Genomic DNA, 25,366 nt, shown 5'->3' on the forward strand with positions numbered 1-25,366 from the left:
TTATAAATGAAAAGGAGAGGCTGCCATTGGAAAAGTTCTGAAAAAAAATCTTCTCAGTGCTAATTCTAATTTGAAATAAGCAGAACCATCTAGCAGCACAGTATCTGTATTGAAACGGTAAGTATTAATACCTGTATAACCTGTACACTGGCTGCATTCATTTATTTTCATTAATTCAATGTACTTTGTATTCTGCGCCCCATTTATTACATTCCGTGTCGTATTTGCTGTGACTGCTGGGGAAGGGTTATGATAAAGTCAGAGGCAATGAAGATGGGTGCTCAATCTAACAGGTGCTCCACTCCCTTTGTTCTTTGTATACACATATTCAAATCACGTAAGGCAGGGGACAGGATAGGGCCTGTTAACTCATTGCTGATTTTCCTAGCAAATAAACCAGCAGCTGCAGGTCCAAGCCCTGGCTTAGCGCTGAGAAGGTGGCATTTGTGTGGGACAGGATGCTTTCATGGAGCCCTTTAACCAACTTCTTTTGGGACTTGGAGTGCAAAATATATTTTTTACTTGTAGGTAAGAAACAGCATGAATTATATTTGTTTGTCACTGTGGAAATGTGAATTGGTTTTATAAATTTTATAAATTTAAAGATACTTCTGTTGTATTGTCAGCTGTTTCATTTCAAGCAAGTAGCCTAAAAGCTTTTAATCAGATAATGTAACCTTGTTTTATGAGTGAAGCTATACAGTTTTAGCAGCTGACAAAAATGAGTGCTGTACATAATCCATGTATAATACATGGGCATTGATTACAAGTATGTTGTCACATTTATTAAGTAATATATGTATTGTATATTCTTTTTGACAAGTAAGGCTGGACAAGTTCTGAACCAAAGTTTATACAGAAGCTGATACACTTCTCTTTAGAAATGCGTGATGAGGAGACAGTGCTGATAGATTATTTTTCACTTCATTGTGATGACTTGTACTTGATATGGAAAATTCATATGTAATATTTAAATATACTTGATATTGAAACTAAATGGAGCTTTCAATTAACTGAAGAATGTCTTCCCATTAATAGTACATTTTTTTGGTATGTGGGTGCAGTTTTCATAAGAATGCATTTGTTATCCGTGCAGTAGATAAAAAATAGATGTTCTGTGTACTTTGACAGGAATGTCCTGTGATCAAATGTTAGATAAACTTATATCTCTACAAACTACAAACTAGTTCAAGGCAAAAAACCCAAACCGGGAAACAGCATTCCCAAGCCTTTCCTGATATAAGTAGGGGTATAGGAATTGCAGATTCCCTGGTCCATTATATCTGGGTTTTTTTCACAAATGAACATACTTGCAAAAAATGTAAAAACTGTTATCACTTACCTAGTGAAATTTTACATAAAGTCCAGGGGTTCTGGAGAACTGAAGACCTAAATGAACACTGGTGAAAAGCAGTTTAGAATCCAAACTCACTTTGACAAGATGTGCATGTTAAATTCAGAGAATGATAAAACCTCGTTAAGCAGGTTTCAGTTTATGCCATAAACTCAAAAGTTATGTCATAGTTTTTTATTTAAACTAAAGCTGCAGCCCTTGTTTTATGTCAACAATGATTCTGTTGTGCTTGCTAATACTGGTGATAGCAATATGGGATGGAAGCAAAGCACAGATCACTTGAGCTCCAAATGGAGGTCATCGTGGTACAACCCTTACGGTCATTATACAAAAACTAGTTTTCAGAATTCCAGTCTTGGAAAAATGTGTATTATATTTGGAAAGTTACAGAGATAGGCTTACGTTATCTGGAATTTAAGCCTATTGAGAAAGAAGTAAAAATTTGGCACATTGGCTTGATTTCACTATTAATTCAAGGATTAGTCATAACAATCTTCAGTTTTAATTAAAAATCAAAATCAATCTAACAGAAGAGAGTCATAGAACCATTTAGGTTGGAAAAGACCCTTAAGATCATTGAGTCTCACCACAAACCCAGCACTGCCAAGTCCACCACTAAACCATGTCCCTTAGTGCTATGTCTGCCCATCTTTTGAATACCTCCAGGGATGGTAACTCAACCACTTCCCTGGGCAGCCTGTTCCAATGCTTGACCACCCTTTCTGTGAATAAGATAACCCCTTTTGGTGAAGAATAACCCTTTTGATGAAGAATATTCCAGACTGCAAAAGATTTGATCCCTGTGAAAGCCACAAGTCTCCCTGCATTGCTCCTGTAAAACCCTTGCCTTTGACAGAACACCATTATCTAGAACCTTCTCTGAGCCTCAGTCTGCCTTGCCCCTTGCCCTGCCACCCACAGAGGAGCTCCTACATGCTCATGGCACTCCAGGAAATCACCCCACAGACGCAGAGCGAGCAGCAAAACCTGCAGTCACCCAAAACCATTCCTGAATGGACTCCAAGGGAAAATGGGGGTTCTGCCCTCACCACCTCTGATCTTTGCTAAAAGAATTTCCTTAACTGCAGATCAAAATGTCTTTCCAAGCTGTTAACATGGGTCTCCATGAATCAAGTGGAACAAAATTAATGTACAGTTTCTATTCCCACACTTTTTAACTGAGAAGGAATTAAGTTTTCCAGCCACAGTTCTCTTTATCTTACTTTATTATGGCAATAACTTTCTATACTGGTGATTCCAGTTATCTTAGCGCTCACTAGACCTGCTTGGTTTTTGCTAATTTTCTGCACTGATCTGTGAGAAATATTTTTCGCTATACACAGTTCATGATTACACTGCAGCTGTTACTGGCTTCTTGTCCTACAGCACAATTGCTTACTGACAGCTAAATAAACTCCAAAACTGAGCAATGTTGTGCGTAAAGAATGAGGAAGGATATGAACAGATCTTTTAATTGATCATTTAAGATCTCCCAGCGTTTGAGATATGTTCTTGACTTCATTTAAGGAGATATAAAAATCAAAATGTATTTGATGGGCTGTATGAAGTATATTTCCAACATTTAATATTTTGTGAAGGATTTTACTGAGGAATTACACTCTTTTCAATTTCTTTTTCAGATGGACAACAGCTGTTTAAATCTGGTTTGTATTGTAAGGTTCACAGGGAGGGAATTCACCTCTGAGAAATGTTCAACAACCAGCAAAACTGATCTCCCATTAACCAGAGTCTAGCAAGTCCCTAAGAGTTCTGTAGCATTACAAAACAGTGCCAGAACAATGGGCCATAAATATTATTAAAAAGGGGTAGGGGAAGAGGCTTCAATTTGATATGCTTCAGCCTTTTCAGGTGTTCGATCTAGAAAAAGTTAAGCATGTAAACATCTCTGTCCTTGTGTATCCTCCACTTTAAGCCTCTCCATATTTTTGCTGTGCTCCTCTTCTTTTTTTGTCCCATTCTCCTCCTGTCTCAGGTGACCTGCAACCATCCTTTCCACATCAGTGTCCCTGCAACCTGAGGTTCTCTTCCTGCTTCCTCTTTAACCCATGAGAAGGTGGGTTTGCCAGTCTTTCTGTCAGAGGATTTCACTCTCTTTATGCACATCACCCTTACAGTGTTCTGCCATATTTCCCATTGGTTTCCCTGCCATACCCTCAGAAATGCTGCAAGCTGTCTTTTCTAGTTGAGATAGTATTACTCAGCTTTAAGAAAAGTGAAGCCAGCCTTCAACATTTTTTTGGGGGGTAGACTTTGTAGCTGGCTTTGTTTCGACTCTGAAACTCACTTGTTCTTGAATGGGCAGAATATAACCAGAGATTTCTTAGCAATAGGGTTTTTTTTCCTGAAATAGTATCTCACAGATGGGTTTGTGGGCTCCTTCAGTGGCATAGACAACATGGCTGGCTACCCATGAGCCGTCCATTCCCACACCATCTCTGCTCTGCTACTTTTCATGCCCTTCCAGAGCACCTCTAACATTAATTAGTGGCGTTACATATTGCCATGCTGCATCTGATACCTTCAGCCCATTTCTGTGTCCCTACATTGATCCTCGGCAAGTTTTATTTGCAATTAGCTCAAGTGGCAAACAGCTGTGCAGAGAAATTAAAGATTCTAACTCAAAAGACATTTACAGACACCACATTATACTACTGAATTCATGTTTTTATTTTTTTGCTGCTATATAACCTAGGAAATTAGACACAAATGAACCTTTAACAATTTCTTTTTGTCATGAAGACAAATGCTACGAAGGTAGGAAATATAAGAAAGTTGTCTCAGCATTATATTAGTCTTTACTAGCAGTCACATATTTTTCACACATAGCTCCCTCTGCCGTCCCTTGCCAGGTAGGGGGTATATGTACTTCAGCTGGGGAGTTACTTTTTTGTTACAGGTATTGGGAAACATGTCAAGATTCATAGAATAATAGAGTACCAGGTTGGGGGGGACCTCAAGGATCATCTGGTCCAACCGAAGATGTTCAGTAGCAAGAAAAGAAGTGATGATGCATTGTGAAAGCATTGCATGTTGCCCTAGGCACTGCATTCTCTCTCTCAGTTTCCAGTGTGCTCTTTCGAAGTGGTAGATGAATTACCTAAATCACATTTTTCACATGTTCTTACTAATAAGAGGTTGCTTTTTTTCCAAAGGTTTTAACTTAGCGCTTGCAGTGTACTTCTCAGCAATATTGAGTGAGCACTCACGGCTGAGCAATCAAACCTGCACCTGATGTCGACAGGACCTGTATCTTGAACATATTAAAATGTGGGTTTATGTATTTTGGAAAATCCAGTCCTTGATATTTCAAATTGATCATTAAAAATGAGTGGGTATTTTTGCTGTTAATTTTCTCTGTTTAGTTCCTCGTCTGTAAAGTCATATCAATTATAATGGTGGTGTGAAATCAATTCATTAATGTCAACACGTTACACCATTGCTGTACTTGTGAGTGCTGTGGAAAAGTTCCCATGGAAATCGATCGCTCAGTCCTAAGAGTAAAGTTTTAATAACGTTCTATAAATCTGTCTCAGGCCAACACAATGGAATGATTCAAAAATAATATATGGGAAAGCTGATGATTAACTGAGGAGTGGCCTTTTTGCACCCTAACAGAGGCAGGATTCTTGCAGAAGAGGTTTAATCATGTGGGTGAAAATTTTGCTGTTGTGCCTATCAACAGCAAACCTTAATTCCGCGCTTTCCTAAAATTGGATTACTTGACTTTTGCAAGCTTAGTAATGTTTCTTGAATTTAGTCTTATGGGTACAGAGCAGTTAGGCATAATAACTATTTCTAATTTTAATCAGGCAAATTCATGGAAGTGCTGTTTTTTAGATTTTCAGTCAGTTTCTTAGTATAACTGTCAAAGTAACACTAAGAAATTTCTCCATGGATAAACCAACCCAGAAAAAATAATCTCAAAATTGATTTTGCAATCCAAGACTGTTAGAAAATGTAAGACCTAGAAATGGGAAGTACTTCAAAGGGGAAATATTTTAAATATTAAGGTAAATACACATTTTCTCATTAAAAAAATTTCAACAATAAAAGATCCTGTGCTTTGAAATGGCAAATATCCTTTCTTTGGCTTTTCATATATTTTAAAGCTGGAGCTTTATAGCTAGATCCAACTTCATCAAGGTCAATGAGTGTTTATTCCTTTCTTACTTGAAATCTGAGTTATAACCATACAAAAAAGTGTCAGCTTTAACCTTGGGAGTTTTTCTCTTTGCAAATTTCTCGTTTAAGTTTTCCAGGGTTTCCATTTGTGTTTTGGGTTTGTTTATTTGTTTCATTTGTTTCATTTTTTATTCAGGTCTTTGTTCTGCCTTAAAGTTGACAGTACCATCTCATACCATCCATGGTATTGAGGGGCAACCACTCCATCTTACTGTTGACTACAATTTCAATGCTACAGCTTCTGAAATCCAGATAATATGGCTTTTTGAGAGGCCTCAGAGTAACCCAAAATACTTGCTTGGCTCTGTAAATCAAACAGTAGTTCCAGACTTGGAATACCAGCACAAGTTTACCCTCATACCACCAAATGCATCTTTGATGATCAATCCATTGCATATCAGTGATGAGGGCAATTATATTGTAAAAGTCAATGTCCGTGGAAATGGGACGATAGCTGCCAGTCAAAAGATTCAAGTAGCTGTTGATGGTAAGTTAGTAAAATATAGTATCTTCATTTTGAAAATAAAATTTCAGTAGTTTTGAAGTACTGATTCTTAGTATCTCATTACAATAATGTATGATTTAATGCAACCATACATGAATAAATAGTAACAATTAAGTTATGTTGTTTTCTAGTGCTGATGGAGTGAATGCTAGAATATGTCATCTGTAAACAAAATTCATGCATTGACTAATGTTTCTGGATCATAAGTAAAAAATTGAAGAGGTATAGAAACCTTAAAATTACTATGAAATTAGAGAAACTTCTAAAAAAAAGGTTTCATAAGGCTCTGCTGTGCTGTCCATCATGAGGATGCATTAACTTTCAAATAGTCTTTTTCCCTGAAAAACTTTACCTTCTGTAACTACCAAGGAGGAGTCATTGACTTCTGCTGGTGACCCTGTGTCTGTAAAAGAAGCCCAGACCTGAATTCCTAAAATACTGAAATTCCCTCTTTGTACTCAGTTCCTTGTAGTGGGCATAGGAAATAAAAAAAAAATAAAATTAAAAAGGGGAGATAGAAGAGAATGATCTAAAAGAATGACAAGAGACTACTGTAATTTGTGGGTTATACAGGGAGAGCCCTGTAACTGTTGGGCTTGGAAAATGAAATAACATCTTGACATGACAAAGCTGTAGCTGCCATTTAACTCCCATACCCATCCCAGGCTTCAGCCATCCTCATGACCCGACTGACAGCATGTTTCAGCGGTGCCCAGCATCAGCAAAGCTGTGGGCAGCCATACTGAGGAAGGCGCACACTGTGGGCGATGTCATGCAGTTCTGTGGCCACAGGGATTTGCTTATGAGGAAGGAGCTGGAAGCCATAGAATACCTGACTGCAGCCTTTGTCCTATTACCAGTAATATAACCAGTCCAGTTTTATTTACATACGAGAACAATTCTTACAGTCACCAGATGAGAAACTGGCCCCTTTATTTCAACTTTTAACCACATGTAATAAATAAAATTTGAAATCCGAGTACTTTCCAGGGAGGATGATGACTGCTATTTTTATCATCTTGAGAATGAAGTCTGTAATATACTGGCTTATCACTTTTACAACTCTTTGTATCTCTTTAATTTACAGTTCCTGTCACAAAGCCTATTGTCCACACTGAACCATCTTCAGGGGTAGTGGAGTATGTGGGGAATATTACCTTAAAATGTACTGTGGGTAACGGTACAAGGGTAGTTTACCAGTGGATGAAAAATGGGAAGCCTCTCCATGCCAGCCCTAATTACACCTTTTCATCAAACAATGCTACACTTCTAATTGTTCCTGTTGTAAAAGAAGACATTGGGAATTACAGCTGTCTGGTATCTAACCCTGTCAGTGCAATGGAAAGTGAGATAATTGCACCAACCATATATTGTGAGTATATGAAATATTCATAATTACCTTTGTATAAATGATATGGCTGGAAAGAGTGCCTCTAACTATGGAAACAGGCAGAAAACAGTTGAGTCAATGTTATATATGAGCTTGCATTCAAGATGAGCTTGTTTATAACAGTTCTGACTTAAAACAGTATAATAAAAAGTTACTCAGCGTTATGTAGTTGTGAAGATAAGTCTGAACTGGAGAATTCAAATAGGAACTTCCAGAATTCCGCAGTACAGGCAGCCTCAGATCTGGAGGAGCTCTGACTCAAAGGAAGAAAATAATCAGATGGATATAAATGAAAATAGTGTTAAAAATGGGGACAGCACCCAGCTTCAAAAAGGTAAGTACAGGAAGTACCATGCCGAAGGACTGGTATTAGTGGTTTTCCTCAAGATCATTTCAACTCCAGTCCTGTTTAATACTTCCATTAATGACATCAGCATAAAGATTGAGGGTATCAATGATGTTCACCTGTGACATTAAACTGCGAGGTCTGAAGGACTTTGACAGAGTAATAGAACTGCTATGAAATTTGCTAGTAAAAAGTAAATGGGCATGCACTTTTAGAGAGCAAAGACTTTGAACTTCTGCTGATAAGATGGAGATTGATTAGGAAATAACTGAGGCAGTGAGCCTGGCTGATTGAGCTGTCACAAGATGTCTGTAAGCTGGCAGTGTGATTCAGGCATGAGAAAGACATGTAATTCTAGGGTGTGTTGGCAAAGTATTTCCAATAAGGAAATAAGGGGAATACTAATGGCACACAGAAGATGAGACCACATACAGACCACTGTGTGCAGTTCCCGCACATGCCAGAGCACTGATCTCAAACTGGAAAGAAATAGAACAGAAAGGAATGGAGAAGAGACCCAGAGAACTCAGTCTGGCTTAGCAAAATCAGAGCTGAAAGGAGCATTTGCTTTCCACATCAAATGGGAAACATGAGGGAGCAAGAAGAGTTGTGTGAAGACCAGTGCTGGCAGAAGAGTAAACCATAAGCTAACCATATTTTCACTGGAAATGAAAACACCTGAAAAACACTGTGAATTTAGATTGAGTTCATGAATGAAATGAGTTGGTGGAAACAAAAGATTGGCTTAATCAGCATTCAGCAATTACACTTTAAATCCTAGAAAAGGCACTATCGTTTTATTCTTTATACACCTCCCGTAACATCAACTCCCAGTGCCTCCAAGATCTGCAAGCAGCACATGCTACATATGTGACCTTGCCACACTCTAATCCTCATGTCCTCAGGGGTCAAACTGCCCTTCTTAGAGGAGAGCTGAAATCCAGCAGGTCACAACAGGTACCAGCTGTGTTCAGATATAACCAGTTTACCCAGTGGCACAGTGTGGATGGCACAGTGCAAGGGCCATAACTCGATTCCTGTCCAGCCAGGGGCTGGTGTTCACTCTTGCTTTTGCCAGGCTCTGGCAGCTGGTAGACATCCCATGCCCTAGGATTGTTATGATTGCACTACCAGCATATTCAGGTCCTACACCTCTTACTATGTCACATTTTCATCTTCCTCCTCCTTTCATCTCTGATTATCCATTCTGCTACTTATTAATTTTTAATTATAACTTGAAAGCATTGGATAAGGAGGTATCTTGCATCTGAGGTGTGTGAGGGTCTTTATCAGGAGCAGAGAAAAAAACCTGCCTAAATTAGTGAAGACTAACGAGGACATTGTTAGATGAGAGCTGATCCCTTAGGTGCAGGTTATAAAATTGACAGCACTGCAGACATGAAGATGAGGGAGATGCTACAGAGTCCTAAACAGGGACTGTTTGTAAACTGAGCTTCCATCATATTAGACAGGGGAATCGTGATAAAATGCTCTATAAGGAAATAACCAGCACTGATGGAGTTCCTCAAGGTAGCACATTTTTAAATGCCTGCTTCTGTATAGTGACAATCTCAGCTCCCTCAAGTGCTTAAAGTGCTAAGAATGAGAGCTGCATGTGTATAACTGCACTGCCCCTACTGTTTTTCTGACTTTAATGAGCTATGAATGGGCCGTATAAATCTCTCTTTTCCAAGAATACCTATACAAAACCTGGGGACAACTGTATCCAGCACAACCTGGCAGCCTTCTTGCAATGCCGTAAAATCAGGTCAGACTAGAAAAATATCTGCTACTCTTGCTACCTTTCAGACTGCTCTTTTCATTTGTGGCACAGCCCATTTGGCATTCACATTTCTGACCTGTTGCACCAGGATGGACTCCAGAGCACTTACTGCACTCACAGGTGCCTAGGACACTTGCACAAAGGTGTTGTACCCTTCAGCCTCAGTTCTGGTACTGCTTCCTCCCTTGGCCCTCCACTCAACTACATGTATTTTCCAGAAATTTTGAAAAATCTTTCCAGGTTCTAAACTGAAAACCTCTTTTTGACCCATTGTTTAACAGAACTTTAAAATCCCAGAGTGTCCATATTTTTGGATTTTTTTTTTTGAGTGATTATGATATATAGCTCAAAAGATCTGTATATATAAAAAATTTTGAGATTCTGTTTTTCTCCACATGTGGAAATATTTTTATAAGTATTTGCATTTTCAGAATGAGCTTATTAATTCATCAGAACTGAGGGTTTGTTTTGTGCATGATTTAAAATTTGAAAAACATATTAAGAGAAAACAATGCAGTGCTGAAAGACTGCAATGCTATGGATATTATCCGTATCCAAGTTAGTGATGGGAGTTGGGGTCTTACTTCCTGAGCTATACGAAGTAGCATAATTTGGTCCAACCTCTGCATGCAGAGGTAGTTTGTCTCCCAGTTGTCAATAACAATCCAGAACAGGCCCCAGGATCTCTATGTGCCATATGTCATTGCTGCGGGGGAGTTACTGGAGGTGATAAAAAAAAAGTCACAGTAAATACTTGCCATCTGCTTGGAAACCGTAACAGTCTCGTGGTGATAGGAGCAATTGGAAATATTCTCACAGAGCAGTAAATTGTTACTCAGAACAGATGATTTATTATTTTACAAGTCATTTAGTTAACTGGCTTTACTGAGACAAGAGGCAGATTTCTGTTGAGAACAATACTGGAAAGGAGAAGAAGAGCTGAGGGATCCATGAAGGCTGTTACTCTTTTTTTTTGCAGAGAATCAAAAGTGTTTTGTTCATCTTTTCACGTTAATATTATTCTGCTTATCATTGGCTGTGATGATAATGCACCCCAGAATACGGCTATTGCAGTAGCGTGAGCCAGAAGAAATTATTTCAAGACTGGAAGAAGCTGCTGCCACGGAGGCTGCAGCAGAAACTCTTGTACTGTGCTGTTGCAGTTGAATTTAACAGACTAATCCCTAATAAGGGATTTCTTTCCTTTGGGCTTTCCAAAGCTAGACTGTATTTAGTCCTAGAGAGGAAATGGTTAATTACTCACTTTTTCAGAATCATCCTTGAAGCTGTGTATATCCCTCAGCCACCCAGTGTTTAGGGATCTCAATGGCATGCAGGATGCCCAGGAGAGGCAAAAGGCAGATCCAGACAAAGCAGAAGGGTTGTACGATACTTATGTTGACTTCATCAAGGAAAGCCACTTTTCAGCCTTGCCAAGATTTGATTATCTCTAAGAAAACCTTTCTTTGGGATTATTATTTTTTTTCAAACCTACTTCCTCAGCCATTGTGTGTCAGTGTTTTTATAATGGTTTCTTTCATTTGCAGCTCTCATACAAAAGTGTAGTTGTGTTGTTAGTGTTATCTTCTATGCTGCATTGTTATGATACTGATAAAAAAGCAGAAATCAGTTCTGATTCTTTTGCAGACTGTGGCAAATCTCCCACTACAGTGAAGGGGCTCAAAGACCAGTCAGCTGTTCATACTATTAATCTCTGTTTATATATCAAAGGTTGTATTAGCAGTAAAAATAAAAGCTAATTAATTGTTCTAAGAAAGAAGAATTGGATAGGAGGAACCACAGAATCGCTCTGAAAAGTAAAAATGTGTGTTCCTGCCTATAAATAGAGCACATGAGGTTTTACTTTATGTATGAAAAAGTTCAGTACATCCCTTTCCCTTCTGAAGAAAGGGAAGTAAGTACTTACAACAGGCAAGCCCTCATGCGTGGCTGGTGTTCTGGGAGGGCTCCCCGTCCACACAATCGTGCAACTCAAGTAAGGTCAGCCAGGCCAGGGTAGCGGCGATAGGTCTGCAGCTCCCAGAAGGGCTCGTTACACGATCGGCTGGCTCTTGGGTACAGTAAAGCAAATGACTTGGGAACTGCGGAGCCCGTGGAGAAGCAGCCCAGCATCTAGAGTTTTAAAATGCCTTGACTCTTCAGAATGGCCCCTGTGATGTAGGTGGGAGCAACGCCAGATCACGCTCAAGTTAAGCTCTATTGCATTTTCCAAGTAAATATTATGCGTGATGTTGGGCCTTCCTTAAAATGAGACTGCAAAAAGCTTACTGCTAAGAAATGACTAGAGAAAATAAAGCTTGACAAGTTTATGTTGTGAAATACGGACGTTTGGTTAAAAGTGGACTAAGCTGAGGTCATGGTGTAACAGTCTACATTCTCATATGTAAGCCTTCACAGACGGAGAAAAAACCCCAGAGGCACACACACAAAGTGGCCTGTTTTGTGCTGTGCGCTGTTTGCCTGTGTGTTGTGGATGAATAAATCAGTCTCATAAAAGAAGACAGACAATAAATAGCAATGTGCATGTTAGAGGAAGGTCTAATGTCAGCATGAATTTCCTGATGAGAAATGGAGTCTGAAACGTGCCAATGTGCTGCTTCATGTAGCAGGGACTTTCACATTCAAACCCAGCTACATTATCTTAATGCTTCCAGACAACCATAGGAAGGTGGAAATATTACTTGATTGCACTTTCTACAATGGGCATAATACTGACTTGTCTTTTAGCTGTGCCATTCTGTGTGAGGCACTTGGCAGCAGCTTTACCAGACTTCAGGGATCCTACCAAAAAGATGATCTGCATATTTTCTTCTTTTGGTTTCTGTCAATATTAGGTCTGTGCTTTTTCGATTATGCATGTAAGCCCTTAGGGAATTAGCACATAAGAATGATTAGTTCTTTTGGCTGGAAAAAGTAATTTAATAAGGCACATTTTGATTATTATATTATCCACATTAATTTCTATATTTAGATTCCTGTAAAAATAGAATTTAACATGTAAAGATATAAAAAACCCATGATGTGAAATGTTCTATTAAAAATAACATGGAAAATATTCCTATCATATTTTAATATATTGTTTCCCTTCCCGTTTTCCTGCAAAGATTACCCTAAAAATACTTAGCTGCTCAGTTGTCTGAGTGATGAACACATTACATGTATTGGACAATATATGCCTTTTCTAATTATATTCAGAAACACAGCTTGCTTTCAGCACAAGGGCTTACTCTTGAAAGAACAATAAATGCTGCAGCAGTAGAAGCCTACTAAAGTGCAGGGAAGGTTAAAGTTTATTTTAGTAGTCATCTTTTTCTGAAGTTATCTAAGGCACACCCCACTCTATATTATACCTGTAGGATAGTTCCCCAAATAATTATTATACTGCAAAGTACTAAGGTAAATATTTATGCATTCCAAGGCTAATTTGTTAACTTTAAAATGTGCAGAGAAATTACTTATGACAATGAGTTTGGCATTTGAGTAGAAAGAGTCAAATACACCCCTGAAGAAGACCTGTTCCTTCACAGCTTTTCCAACTGTATTCAGTTTTCAATCTTTTTATCATACTGAACAAAGCATAGACCTGTCCTTTTTCCCTAAACATCTGTTAGATCAGTATTACGTGGGTGTAGTCGGAGTCAAACCTAGTGCAGACTGAAAGCCTTTTAATTGAAATGATAAAATCCAATGCCAGCCATTCTAAAGGCAGTTTAACTTAAAATTCTGAGTGTAGAAATATGCTTCTATTTGAAGTTTAATTATATACTCTGATTTTAATTTTTCCACTGTGGTTTTTGTTTGTTGTTTGTTTTGTTTTTTTTTTAATGCAGATGGACCTTATGGACTTAGAGTTAAATCAGATAAAGGTCTGAATATAGGGGCAGTCTTCACAGTTGACATGGGGGAAGTTATACTGTTCAACTGCTCGGCAGATTCAAATCCACCAAATACTTATTCGTGGATTCAAAGGGCTGACAATATCACTCATGTAATCAAATATGGACCCCATCTGGAAGTTGTATCTGATAAAGTGGCCCAGAAAACAATAGATTACATGTGCCGTGCTTTCAACAACATGACTGGAAAACGGGATGAAACTCATTTCACAGTCATCGTTACTTCTGTAGGTAAGAACATTAACTCATTGCTGTAACTGTAACATCTGAGGAGAGTGTCAACCCCAGAAAAAGGAAATAATTTTTGGAGACAGAATATATATCAGAAGTGAGGTCTTGCTCACAATGTAGTAAAGGGGATTTTGGCCATTCGTTGGGATCCAAGTTTTACTCACTGTGTGACACGGCTTGGGGCAAGACCCACTAACATGCTGAAGTTTTATGGGAGTTTGACACTAAAATATATTTGGCCATTTGGAAATTTATCCTTTGAGTAGAAAAACTTCCTTGGTAGGCAAAACTCATCATGACCAAGTAACGTGGCAAAATTATATGTCTTTTGTTTTGTTTTTTTACTTTTTACATTTAAAAATTATAAAGATGAATGGAGACAATGACGCAGAAACCCACTGAATGCCAAGGTGGGCCTTTTCTTCCAAGGCTTACTGTCCCACAGCTTTCAGGAGCTGTGAGCCCTGGGGCCACCAGGTGACCAGTATATGAGATAGTTGTAAGCATACATCACTGACTAAAATAACCAGGCACAGACTCACAGCAATGAAGGTCTTTAATATTTTTCCAGTGTGGTTAGGTATTATGAGAACCTTAGTTAAGTGTATGATAATAATGCAAGTTGTAATGATGAATGGTTTTATTGCAATCTGTTTGAAAAAATTATTTCACTGTCATATTTGTGAATCTATGGATTGACTGCTAGATTCTGCTCAATACGCACCTCTACTTGTCATACATTATAACCTCAGTTCCCGTTTCAGATTCTATTAAACAGCAACAAAGCAGTTTTTCAGAAAATCTCCAGAAGCTTACAGCAAAGAACAAGACATTGGAGAAGTCTGATTTCTTTTATTAATACAGATTGATACAAGTATTTTCAGATAAGGAATGCATGCTGTTAATGTTCAACAAGATAGAATAGATTGCCTTTTAGAAAATTTATCAAAGCAACTTCGCTTGTGCAGAGCAAAGAGCTAGGCCATTTGTTAGTCAGGTAAACAAGGAGACCAGATGTCCATTGTTCAGACTGACTTACAAATTCATCACAAATCCGTGGCTTTCAGTATGCTGGAAGGAAGATGGGTTGCAGTTTTACAATGAGAATACTGCACTTCAAAGCTAAACATTGTGGCTAGTGGTGAAAGAAAATGCAACCAGAGCTATGCGTCAGTAGAAATAAACATGACATTTCTCTAGGAAGTTCATGTGACCTATGACATATATGTGCATATTCATCAGCAAGTGTTAAGAAATTCAGGTGAGATTTCCTTTCAAAGGCTGAAAAAGGGAAGACTCCACAGCTTCGTGTTTAGTTGCACTTAAGATCATACATTTCCTAATTACAAATATTTTGCCTAAATAAAGCTTTTTAAAACATTTTATCCTGTGTATTTAAAAATATCAGTTTCCTCCTTTATGGAAATTTTCTTCTTGATGAGTATTCATCCAAATAGCACTAAATCCAGATGTGGAGCCTACACTTTGCAATGCACCACTGATTGAATATTTGTTATGAATTCACACATGAGGCTAAACCTCAGAGATCCTGCTCAGGCTAAATTCTGTTTGCAAGTGATAAAACATACTAAGCAAAGACTATGAATATTATTCCATACCCCATCTCCCTGTCCCCATAATCCGAGATACAGAGCCTGGACTATGTCTTTAAAATACTAGAAACCCCATTTTCAGCAGCAACAGTAACGCTGATATTTCAGAAGACCTTACAAAACTTCCCCAGCTAAGGAACTGATGACATCTGTATGTTGCTATAAACAGCTGCCTAATCAATGCTAAAAATCATCCAGAAAACAATTACATCAGTAATTACACTAAGCTGTTCCCCAGTTTTAGCCAGGACTAGACTTTAAAATAAGTGGAGGTATCTCGTTATGTACATAAGTCACTGCTCAGTTCTCAAGTCAATTTGAGTGTGTTAAATGCACGTAAAACCCACATCTTTGTTTTTCTGCACCAGTATGCCTGTGGAAATAAGATTTATTGAGTCTCAACTTGAAATTATTTGTTTTGAAGAGCATTTTTAAGGACTCAACTGATTCTCCAGCGTTTGGGGTTTTTTTCTGAGGAAAGCAGTACATTGAAGCGGTATGAAAACAATTCGGTGAAATTGCAGTGATTTATTTTCCCATATTTTTGGGATGCATCTGGTTTGAAATCTACATATTTAACCTTTGTGTTAACCACAGCACACATAGTCAGCACAATGCCAGTGAACTGCATGGAGGTATAAGTAGATGTAAGCAATGCTAGCTCTCTGCACAGGAGTTCATCAAAATACTGGAAACACATCTGGCTAAATAATACACATTTGAACCGTGTTACTAAAGCCAGCATTGACAAATATGCAGCATTAATTTACCTGTATGGATTGTGACATGACCTTTCATTACATGAATTCTGCATGATTCAGAGAAAATTAAGGATGCACAAGCAACTATGTATGGCATTTCCTAACTTTCACATCCCTGTCTGCAAATTCTATGCAAATGTTTTCCATGTGTTTTTGTGTATGTAATTATATACATATTGTGTTTCTGTTGTGCCAGTAAATCCAGCTGGAAAAGAGCTGCTAATGCGTATCTCAGCAGAAGATCTCAGCAAAGGAAATAAATACTTCGGATATATTTAGACATGAATGCAAACAAATGTAATTTATTGGCTTCTGATGGGATTTGATAAACAACCAGACTGTCAGTGATCTGAAAATCTTCAGAAAAAATACAATAGCTCAGTTATACCCTCCTACTCTACAGGTCCTACAGCTAGGATTTCCCTCCCATCTAGCACAAACTGCTCACCTAATTGTCACCTAATTTCTTGGCATTTCAGTGTCTCTATGGCTAAAATAAGAGTAGTCATCTACTTTTTGTGATGCTGTAATTCATAGATTACATTTACTGACCTTCATTTAGCTCTAGGTACCAATCTGTTCTGGACTGATTTCTGATATGCCTTTCCAGTTCAGGAGATTGGGGGGGGGGGGGGGGGGGGGGGGGGGGAGCCGGAAAAAAAGTATTACTGATTCACAGGAACTTTTGTATCTATTTTGTATCTCTGTGCAGGTTTACTAGCTTCGGATGAGTTTCAAAACATGCATTTTCCAGTGTCATTGTAGCACATCATACAGAACAGGAAACTAAATCCAGTACTCATCTTCTTTGTCACAGGACTGGAAAAGCTGGCCCAGAAAGGAAAATCTTTGTCATCTCTTGCAGTAATAACGGGAATTTCATTATTTTTGATCCTGGCTATGGCCTTTTTATTCATATGGAAAAGATATCAGCCACATAAAGGTATGTAAAAGTTCAGCATGCTCCAGCTCTTCTTTTGGACCGTCAGAGCAAAAAGAATTATTTTTCTTTTTTTCTTCTTTTCAGTGATACAACAGAAGCTGCAGAGCAGGTAAAAAAATAAATCATTCTTAAGTCTTGAAGTCCTTTCCATGAAGAGAATTGCATTTTATCATATTAATTTTCTTGCCTTGGCTTATGACATCAAACTGAAAAGCATGTTTATGTTTTCTAGGCCAGAGGCTGATTACAGAAAGGCACAGACATTTTCAGGTAATGCTAGTGAAAGAAATGTGAGCATAAGGTCAAAATCCATTCCTGCAAAAAATTAACATCTCTGCATACAAAAAGAAAAAGAGAAAGGAAGTGTATTTGTAACTTGGGTTGCACACCTCTCTGTTAGCTTGCTTAAGACAAAACCAAAACTCCAACAGGTCAGCATGGGTGTAGCTCATACCTGGAGTTCACAGCAGGATGTACCCTGTTGGCTTGAATTTCAGCTGTTCATCTGGTATTCTGGGATTAGAATCACCTGCATTCTGCTGTCCCCACCAATATGAAATAAATTCGTGTTATTATGGGATAGCAGTGAGAGGTGATACACCATGGGAGAATCACAATTCTAAATGTTCATGGCACCAATTGATATTAAAATCATCAGATAATTATATGACATTACAGTGTACATATGTTAGCCTCTACCATGTTCTGTACTACTTTCCTCTGTGTCAGAAGGACCCAGTGTGGGTTTTTTTCACTGCCTCTTTTCTCTCCATAATCCTTCCCACATGGTCCTAGGCAGGAGAGGCTGGAGACCAGCTGTCCTTTGGAAGGGTAGCACTTTTTAGTCCCATCCCTTTCTACCAAAGCATCAGAGTAGGCCGTAAACTGCTACATGCGAGAGGATAGAGAAGTATACAAAGCTTAGCAAGGTAAGAAATTCACTTGAGCACAGCAGGTCCTCCACCCCAGCAAGAAGTATCAGATGAGAGAATCTCAGTGCTGTCTTTAGTGCTGCAGCATTTGCTGTGGAGTGATGCCCAAGAGACAACCAGGAGATCTAGACTGTGGGAGGGTAGGGAGAGAGACTCCCACCCTAACTACAATTGTGTCTGAAGTCCCAGATACAATTTGTCAACTTGTTTAATAATGTAGCATCTCTTAGTATCATCTTCCCTGTTTTTTATTTTCAGCATTATGAAAGATTCAGGTGGTATTGCCTCACTACAGTGTAAATGTGCTGAGCTTATGATTGGGCCTTTTTTCTATGGAAAATGAAAGTAAACCTGTTTAGCCTGCCAGCAAAAAGAGTCCCAATGGCTCAGCCAGAACTGTTACTGAGGTTAGCCAGGGCTCCTCACTTGATCTGAGGTGTTGGAGATATTCAAGTGCTGTGCACACTGGCTGTGCAGCTGCCCTGCCTCACTCCACACCAGCTTAGGAACTTGGCAGGGAAGTGCTTTAAAGCAGATCAAACAACCAGTATTCAGATGTTTTAAAAATTAGGTCAAATTATCTTGCCAGTCATTATTTTCCAGGTTCATATTACATCTCAATACCTTTTTTTTCATATTTGTTTTAACTTTAGGACATGAAAGTGCTTTGGATGATTTTGGGATATATGAATTTGTCGCTATTCCTGATCTTGCCAGTGGTTCTAGGGTATGTGATTTTACATCATAAACTGATGGTTTCTTTTCCATTTCTTAAGGTGTACTAAGTATCTGTACTAGAAACCTTCTGTCAGTCTGCTTCTGTTGCTTTTTACAGATTATATGACACCATATTAATGGCTTTTTTTACCCAGTACTTACTCTTTCTTCACCGTGTTACTAGTTCAGTACTTATATCAACATGGGACAGTAAGGAACTAGCCAAGCTCTAAAGACAACGATCTCGGTTCAGCTACCCTATATTAAAAGAATATTAGTAGTGTTGGGTAGATGGGTAGCACTGAACCGCTTGTGTTACACAAGCCAGTTAACTAATGTGATGCTGTTTTCTTCCTTGGCCCTAATATTGCTGCTCATGCAACATACAAGTCTGGCAGTGCAGAAAAGCCTCAGGCGGGTATTTGAGGGTTTTATTGTAAAAATAAGTAAACTAAATCTCAGCTATATTTCACAAGAATTACTTTCTTAGGTTCATGTACTGCAGGGGAGGACCTAAGCACAGGAATCTTGCTAGCAGGAAAAATTCTACTACATATGCTACTTGTCTGCATTGTGGCTTTGCTGACATTACTGTGTCGCAGTTGGATATCATTCTGATGTGATGTAAAAGGAAAAAAATGAGAAATAGAGCCACAAAATTTAGGGACAAGAGACTGAAACTGGGAGGAAGCAGAAGAAGCACTTTCCCTTTGCTAGGGAAAATTTCTGGCAATACAATCTTGTACCTTTGGCGAGCATCAGCATGGTCAGGTAAGGGAAAGCTTTTAAAACGTGATCACACAGGGTCACATCAACAGTCACACCTATTTTGTTATTATGATTAGTTCTCCTAATACATGATGTATCAGCAAAAACCAGTCATAGATTAATACATGCTTTTCTCTGCTGGGGTTAGATGGTTGAAACAGACATCTCTGGGGCTAGAGCTCTGTTGTAAAGGTTAGTGGAGAGGACGGAATTCTACATCAGCAGAGATTTAGAGAACAGAGGAGCCAAACTGTGTCTATGAAAGTTTGTGACTGTAGGAGGCTTATTAAGTACAGAGATCAGGCCCTAAATCATCACAGCCTTAAGCACACCGTGATATCCCTTAGGCTGATCATATCCCAAAGTCACCTTCTTGCAGAATTGGGGCCTTAGTAGGTCAGGAGGGAGAGAGAGGTGACAAGGACAACAGAATGAACGTACAAGCAATGAAACCTATTCTAATTTCCAGTAAAATTTCAAGAAACAGGAGAAACTCCACTGGTTTATGTTCTGTTACTCAGATTTATGGTATTGCAGATGAAGTCAGCATTTGATCCACGGATTCATCTGTTAGTTAGCAGAAAAAGGGAAAAATAAGAAAGCGGAGATAATGAAGAACTGGAGGTTGGGTATAGGCAAAAAGACTGAGAATTGCTTAGGGATGGGGAGTCTAGGTGTTGTGTTGACATAAGAAGAGATTTGTATACTGAAAAATGTCAATATTACTTCATTTATGGAAATTCCTTGCAGTTTCCTCTCTTTGACATGCCAGTGCCCTTTCCCTGAATATTCTCTCCTTTTTTACTATCTAGTCTCCTGCTTCTCTCTTTGTTAAATATTCCTTCCTTGACTTGTGGTACATTAATTATAAAATGCTTGCATACTAAATGCAAGAGCTACATCCTAAATTATCTAAGATCCTAATTGAATTTAAAACTTTTGTTTGCCTTACTGTAACTGTGATGTAAAAACGAAATGCAAATTAATAGAGATGAACTGTTAAATCCACACACAAGTCATTGGTAAGAAAAAGTTTAAAAAATGACAAGTTACCTTATCAGTTTAATCTCTATTGAATCTTTTCCTATTTGTACTTACAGTGGGAATACTCTTTGCTACTTTTAGGTTTCCAGTCAATCTGTTCCTGGCTCTGACTTTGTCCCAGGCCAGGATATGCTTAGTACGATTTATGAAGTTATTCAGCATATTCCTGAACAGCTGCAAGAAGACCATCAACAGTAAGTTAAAGGCTGTGTGCAGTCATATGGTAGCTCAAAGACAAATACTTTTGCAGCCAGAACACCCTGCATTTTGGTAGTTGGTGTCTGATTCCAGCAATAGGGGTAAGGAAAGAAAACAGATATAAGGCTACCTCAGTTTCTCCACCGTTTCCTATCCAATCGCTCACTTTTCCTCAAGACTCCGGTCTCTTTTTTCATCATGACAGTCCTATCTAAGTGTGAAAAACAAAGGCTAAGATCTTCCAACACAATTTCAAATGAAAATTCCCAAATGTTTTAAGAGGGTGGCTATAGTTTCACAGCACTGAGACATCCGCACTTCCTACCGAGCAGGCTACATCTTCAGTTGGCAGCACGGCTTCCAGACCTGCCAGCCATATGCCAGGTAGAGCTGGGGGGGGGGGGGGGGGGCGTGTTATTTGCAATGTTGAATCTGGTCAGCTGACCAATAACCAGTGGTTGTTAAAATAGTCATTGAAATATTAATGGACAATGATTAGTTACCCAAACAATGCCTTCATTTGTATCTTAATGGTTTAGATCAAAAGAATTCTTGTTCTGCAGTACGCTAGCTGAGGATTCCACAGAAACACTTTTGCTGAGTTAAATACCAGAGAGACCACAGCATATTGTGCTTAATGCAGTCAGTGTCTGGTAGTCCTGGTTTTGTTCAAATCACCTACCTCGCAGCACTTCTTGGCATAAGAGTGAATACACTGTAAAGTTTCTCTAATTGTGGTATAGCTGCCATAAATCAGTTGTGAATATTGACAGCCTTTCTTACCAGTTAAGAACTGGTACACAAGACTTTATTTGGTAACAAGCCTATTATATCACATTTTCCATGTGTTTATGATGTGTTCTGTTTCTTTTATGGTTGAAAAGGAAAATATGCACTCTTACCAATATACTAATCAGTTGTCTTGGTAATCACAATGTTTAGGTAACTTCATTAGCATTCAGTACTTGTACTACTAAAATTTTTGTGCAGGTGACATCTTCAGCTTTGTGTCCAAAATACATACGCAAACATGCAGCCATGCCTGTAAAAGCAAGCTGATCAGTGAGAAAGCAGTAATGAATTACTAATGACGTTTGTGTTCTGCTTGGAGTTACTCACTTTGAACATTAAGAGTTTTTTTTAAACCGGATGTAAAAAACAGCATTCATAAGGTGTCTCTTTTCTTATTCTTTCTCCTACATGTCTTCCTTCTCAACTTTCCCACTGATACATGACCCCTCTTGAAAAGGAATAAATTCAAAGTAAAGGTAACTTGAACTTTGTGACAGTTCAGATTTCAACTCAAACGTCACAAAACATGTTCTGTAGTTGTAAAGGACTCATTTGCATAAAACGATTTTGCTGCTTTTTTCATGTATCAAGATTTTTAAAAAGAAAATGGAACAAAATTTTCACTAATAAAATATGCTAAACGTGATAATGGGTAAACCAGTCAGACTAGAAAGACCACTCATGAATTTTCCAATTCCTGATGTGCCACAAAGGAGCACTCTTGAGTGCTAAGTAAATAAGGACAAATAAGTCAATACTGCTGTTTGCAGCAAGATGCTTCAGCCTTCAGTGTAAGGAAAAAAGGAAGCACCGCAGAACAGGGAATGGAGCTGGGAAAGTAATTCCAAACTCCTGTAGTGCAAAGTAATGATTGCCTGTGGATGGATCCCACGGACTCGGTATGCAGCCGTCTGTATGGTAATCAGGAACGTTCATGGGAACACTTGTACAAAACTTGCCTACACTCTGCTTACAATAGGAACTTCTCTTTGTACAGAACAAAAGACTGAATATTATGGGAGCCAAACAGGTTTGTTGGTAAAGTGATCATTTTACTGTTATTCCCAGTGGTTCTGAATGGAAATGCTGTAATTTCATAAATCTATTAGAATTAACGTGCAAAGAAAAGCATTTCATTCTCAGATTTGCAGTCTGAGAATTTTTCAAATCCTCTCCTTGCGTCTAACTTCCTCAGTGTTAGCTCATGTTCTCCCTCTGGCTATTAGAAATCCCAGTGACAGGACCAGCATATTCACAGACTAGCCAGTGCCTGACACCCCGGGAATAGCTTTTTCCTTCCACTTTTCCTTATGCTTTTATTAGCCTTTTTATGCCTCTGACATTCTAAATAATTACAAAGTGTTAAATGTGCCCTGGCTTTTAAAAAGTAAGAATGCCACTGGAAACTAAACTCTTAAACTCTCTTGGACTTGGACTGACGGACTCATAACCTAATTGCAGTCAAAAAATTAGCTGAGATGATAGCTGACTTTGCGCTTTTACATTCATGTGATGTTATTAGTTACTGCTCACAACAATCTTCTGCAGATTTGCCTTCCCTGCTCCTCCAAAGAATCAAAGGGAAAAGATGAAATCAGTTTTTGAAGAGACTGTTCTACGCCATCTCTGGGCTCCACAGTCACAGGGTGTAACGTGACTGTCACATACTCAACCATTTCATTAAACACACTCTTTTAAGCCACTTTTGAGGTTTTTTTAATGACCCTTGCATATTTTTTAAATTAAATATAAATCCTGTGACAAACTGGATGACACAGTCTTCCACATGTGAAAGAAATCTGAAAATGGCTGCAAAAGCTAATGCGCAAGTTTAGCCAGCATTTATACATAGGCACTGACAGCTCACAACTCTTCTGTGAGCAGAAACTGTTTGTAACTTAGGTCTCATTTTCACTTCAAATGAAGATAAATGTACATCATCTCCCTCTCCTCTCCTACACACTGTTTCTCTCAGATCAAGCATTTACCATTTCACAAATTTCTGCTCTGCCAACTGCTGAAGAGCAATGTGGATGCAAACTCTTGCCAGGCATTTCAGCATGGGACTTGTATGGGGGACTACACTGACTCAGCCTGCCATTACTGCCACCCTATAGCAGGTGCCTTGGTACATTGTTGTTGGTAATGTATGAGCAACTTGAAATATCTGTACTGAAAAAGCAGCGGTGCACGGTGCTATATTAGCCATTACATTATTTATGGCTCAGACTTGTCTTATCTTTTCAAAACTAGAGATCTTACACATACTAAAATCTCAGTCAAATTTCAGTGTGTTGCAAAAATGCCCCCAGAGCTGTCATTCAGGCTGAAGAACTATTTTACTTTTGTGTTTAGAACTGCTGGTTTGTTTATATGTTTGCAACAGTGTTTTTTTAAAGAAAAGAAATGCAGCATTGTGGACAACTGTTTTATATATGTACGTGTGTGTGTGTGTGTGTGTGTATATACATATATATATATATATATGTTCTTTCCTAGATGTATATGAAGACACAGGAACAGGAAATCAAACCATCTGAAAATACAAAAGTGTATTCTTTTCCTTTATTACGTATTGAAAGGAAATGCCAGCAACTCCAAGAATGGCAAAGGCTTATGCCAGCTTTTCTTGAAATAGCAATTTCTCTTCAGACTAACAATCCCTTTCCTTCGGGTGCTCCAAATTGCCCATTTTAAAACTTTTTTTTTCTTCTTTTTAATTAATAATTTCTTGGGAAATGTATTTTTTCTATTCTATACATTTTTTCCTTATTTGTAAATACAAAAGACAAAGGGACAGCCTAAAAATTGCAGCATAAAATCTGTATGTTTTATTACAATAATGGGTGGGAGGCACAGGGAGGAATCAATCCCAGGATGCCTCCCATGCTTGTTTTATTAAAAAAAATGACAAAAAAATGTATGGGAGTTTTTCATTGGGATTGACTATTACATGAGAGGGTCTCCATATTGACATGAAAAGCAGTAAATGCAATATGTCACACTGCAAAATACATTTGGGGTTTAAAATAAAGTCATTATTTTAATACATTTAATGTAACATTATCTTTTAATTTACAAACATAGAAACTGATCTGTCAGGCAGTTAAAGACTGTACATATGTATATTGTTCAAAATAATGTGTTTTCATTAAATTCTGTTTCCTTTGCATTTGAACTGGTTTTCTATTTGCTGCAGAAGAGCCTGTTTCTCATTGACTAGAAAAGCAAGTAATATTCAAGTAATTTCTGCAAGCTGCAGAATGTTCAGGCTATTTATACATTACAATTCTAATTTTCCAGTTCAAATGAAACCAATCTTATCCTGTTCACACAGTGTGCTACAAGTTCCTTCACAAACAGAGGAATCCTCTTCCAGAAGCCTCTGTTAGCAGATGTCTGAATCCTGCAGGAAAATCCACTATTATTTCCACAGGGTAGGCTATTAGATGGTGTCAGTTAGCTGCAGCCAGGGAAAAAGAGAATTATGAATTGAATTAGAATAATTTACAGAAAAAAAAGGATACTTCAGTAAGAGCTAATTGTGTGGAGAATCATTAGGGTGAGTAATGAGAAAGCATAGAGTGTGTCCACCCTTTAAGACAGGCTGTATGGGATTATTTAAAGCACTCTGTTTTATGAAAAATCATTTGTACTTATTTAAAATACCTCCCTAATTGGTGTTTACTAAATGTACTTCCCACTTCCTTCATTCAAAGATGAGGAAAAATAACACTGTTGTCAATGAATATTCTGATCTTATAATGCTGAAAAAAAAGAGGAAAGGACAACTTCACTGTTGCGTGTGAGGAAAAGAGGACTTGGCACCTCACAGAGGCAGCTGGTGCTGCCCAGACTTGAAGGAAGTT

At 38.3% G+C, this 25,366-nt stretch overlaps 1 protein-coding gene across 1 annotated transcript; it reads left to right on the forward strand.

Moving 5' to 3' along the window:
• Nucleotides 1–268: 268 nt before the first annotated feature.
• Nucleotides 269–20,769, forward strand: HEPACAM2 (HEPACAM family member 2). The gene is made up of 9 exons (XM_027794475.2): nucleotides 269–528; nucleotides 5,694–6,044; nucleotides 7,150–7,434; nucleotides 13,433–13,729; nucleotides 16,921–17,046; nucleotides 17,131–17,155; nucleotides 17,279–17,316; nucleotides 18,632–18,705; nucleotides 20,589–20,769. The coding sequence occupies exons 1-9, from the start codon at nucleotides 459–461 to the stop codon at nucleotides 20,703–20,705; spliced, it is 1,383 nt and encodes a 460-aa protein (XP_027650276.1). The 5' UTR covers nucleotides 269–458; the 3' UTR covers nucleotides 20,706–20,769.
• Nucleotides 20,770–25,366: the final 4,597 nt, after the last annotated feature.

Source organism: Falco peregrinus, chromosome 5, assembly GCF_023634155.1.
Source record: "Falco peregrinus isolate bFalPer1 chromosome 5, bFalPer1.pri, whole genome shotgun sequence".
Lineage (NCBI taxonomy): Eukaryota > Metazoa > Chordata > Aves > Falconiformes > Falconidae > Falco > Falco peregrinus.

Bases quoted from the DNA above. Each gene is read 5' to 3' on its own strand.
- HEPACAM2 (XM_027794475.2), top strand. From the start codon at position 459: ATGCTTTCATGGAGCCCTTTAACCAACTTCTTTTGGGACTTGGAGTGC. The intron at 7,435-13,432 runs GTGAGTATATGA...TTTTTAATGCAG, and splicing joins AATTGCACCAACCATATATT to ATGGACCTTATGGACTTAGA. The intron at 18,706-20,588 runs GTATGTGATTTT...TGCTACTTTTAG, and splicing joins ATCTTGCCAGTGGTTCTAGG to GTTTCCAGTCAATCTGTTCC.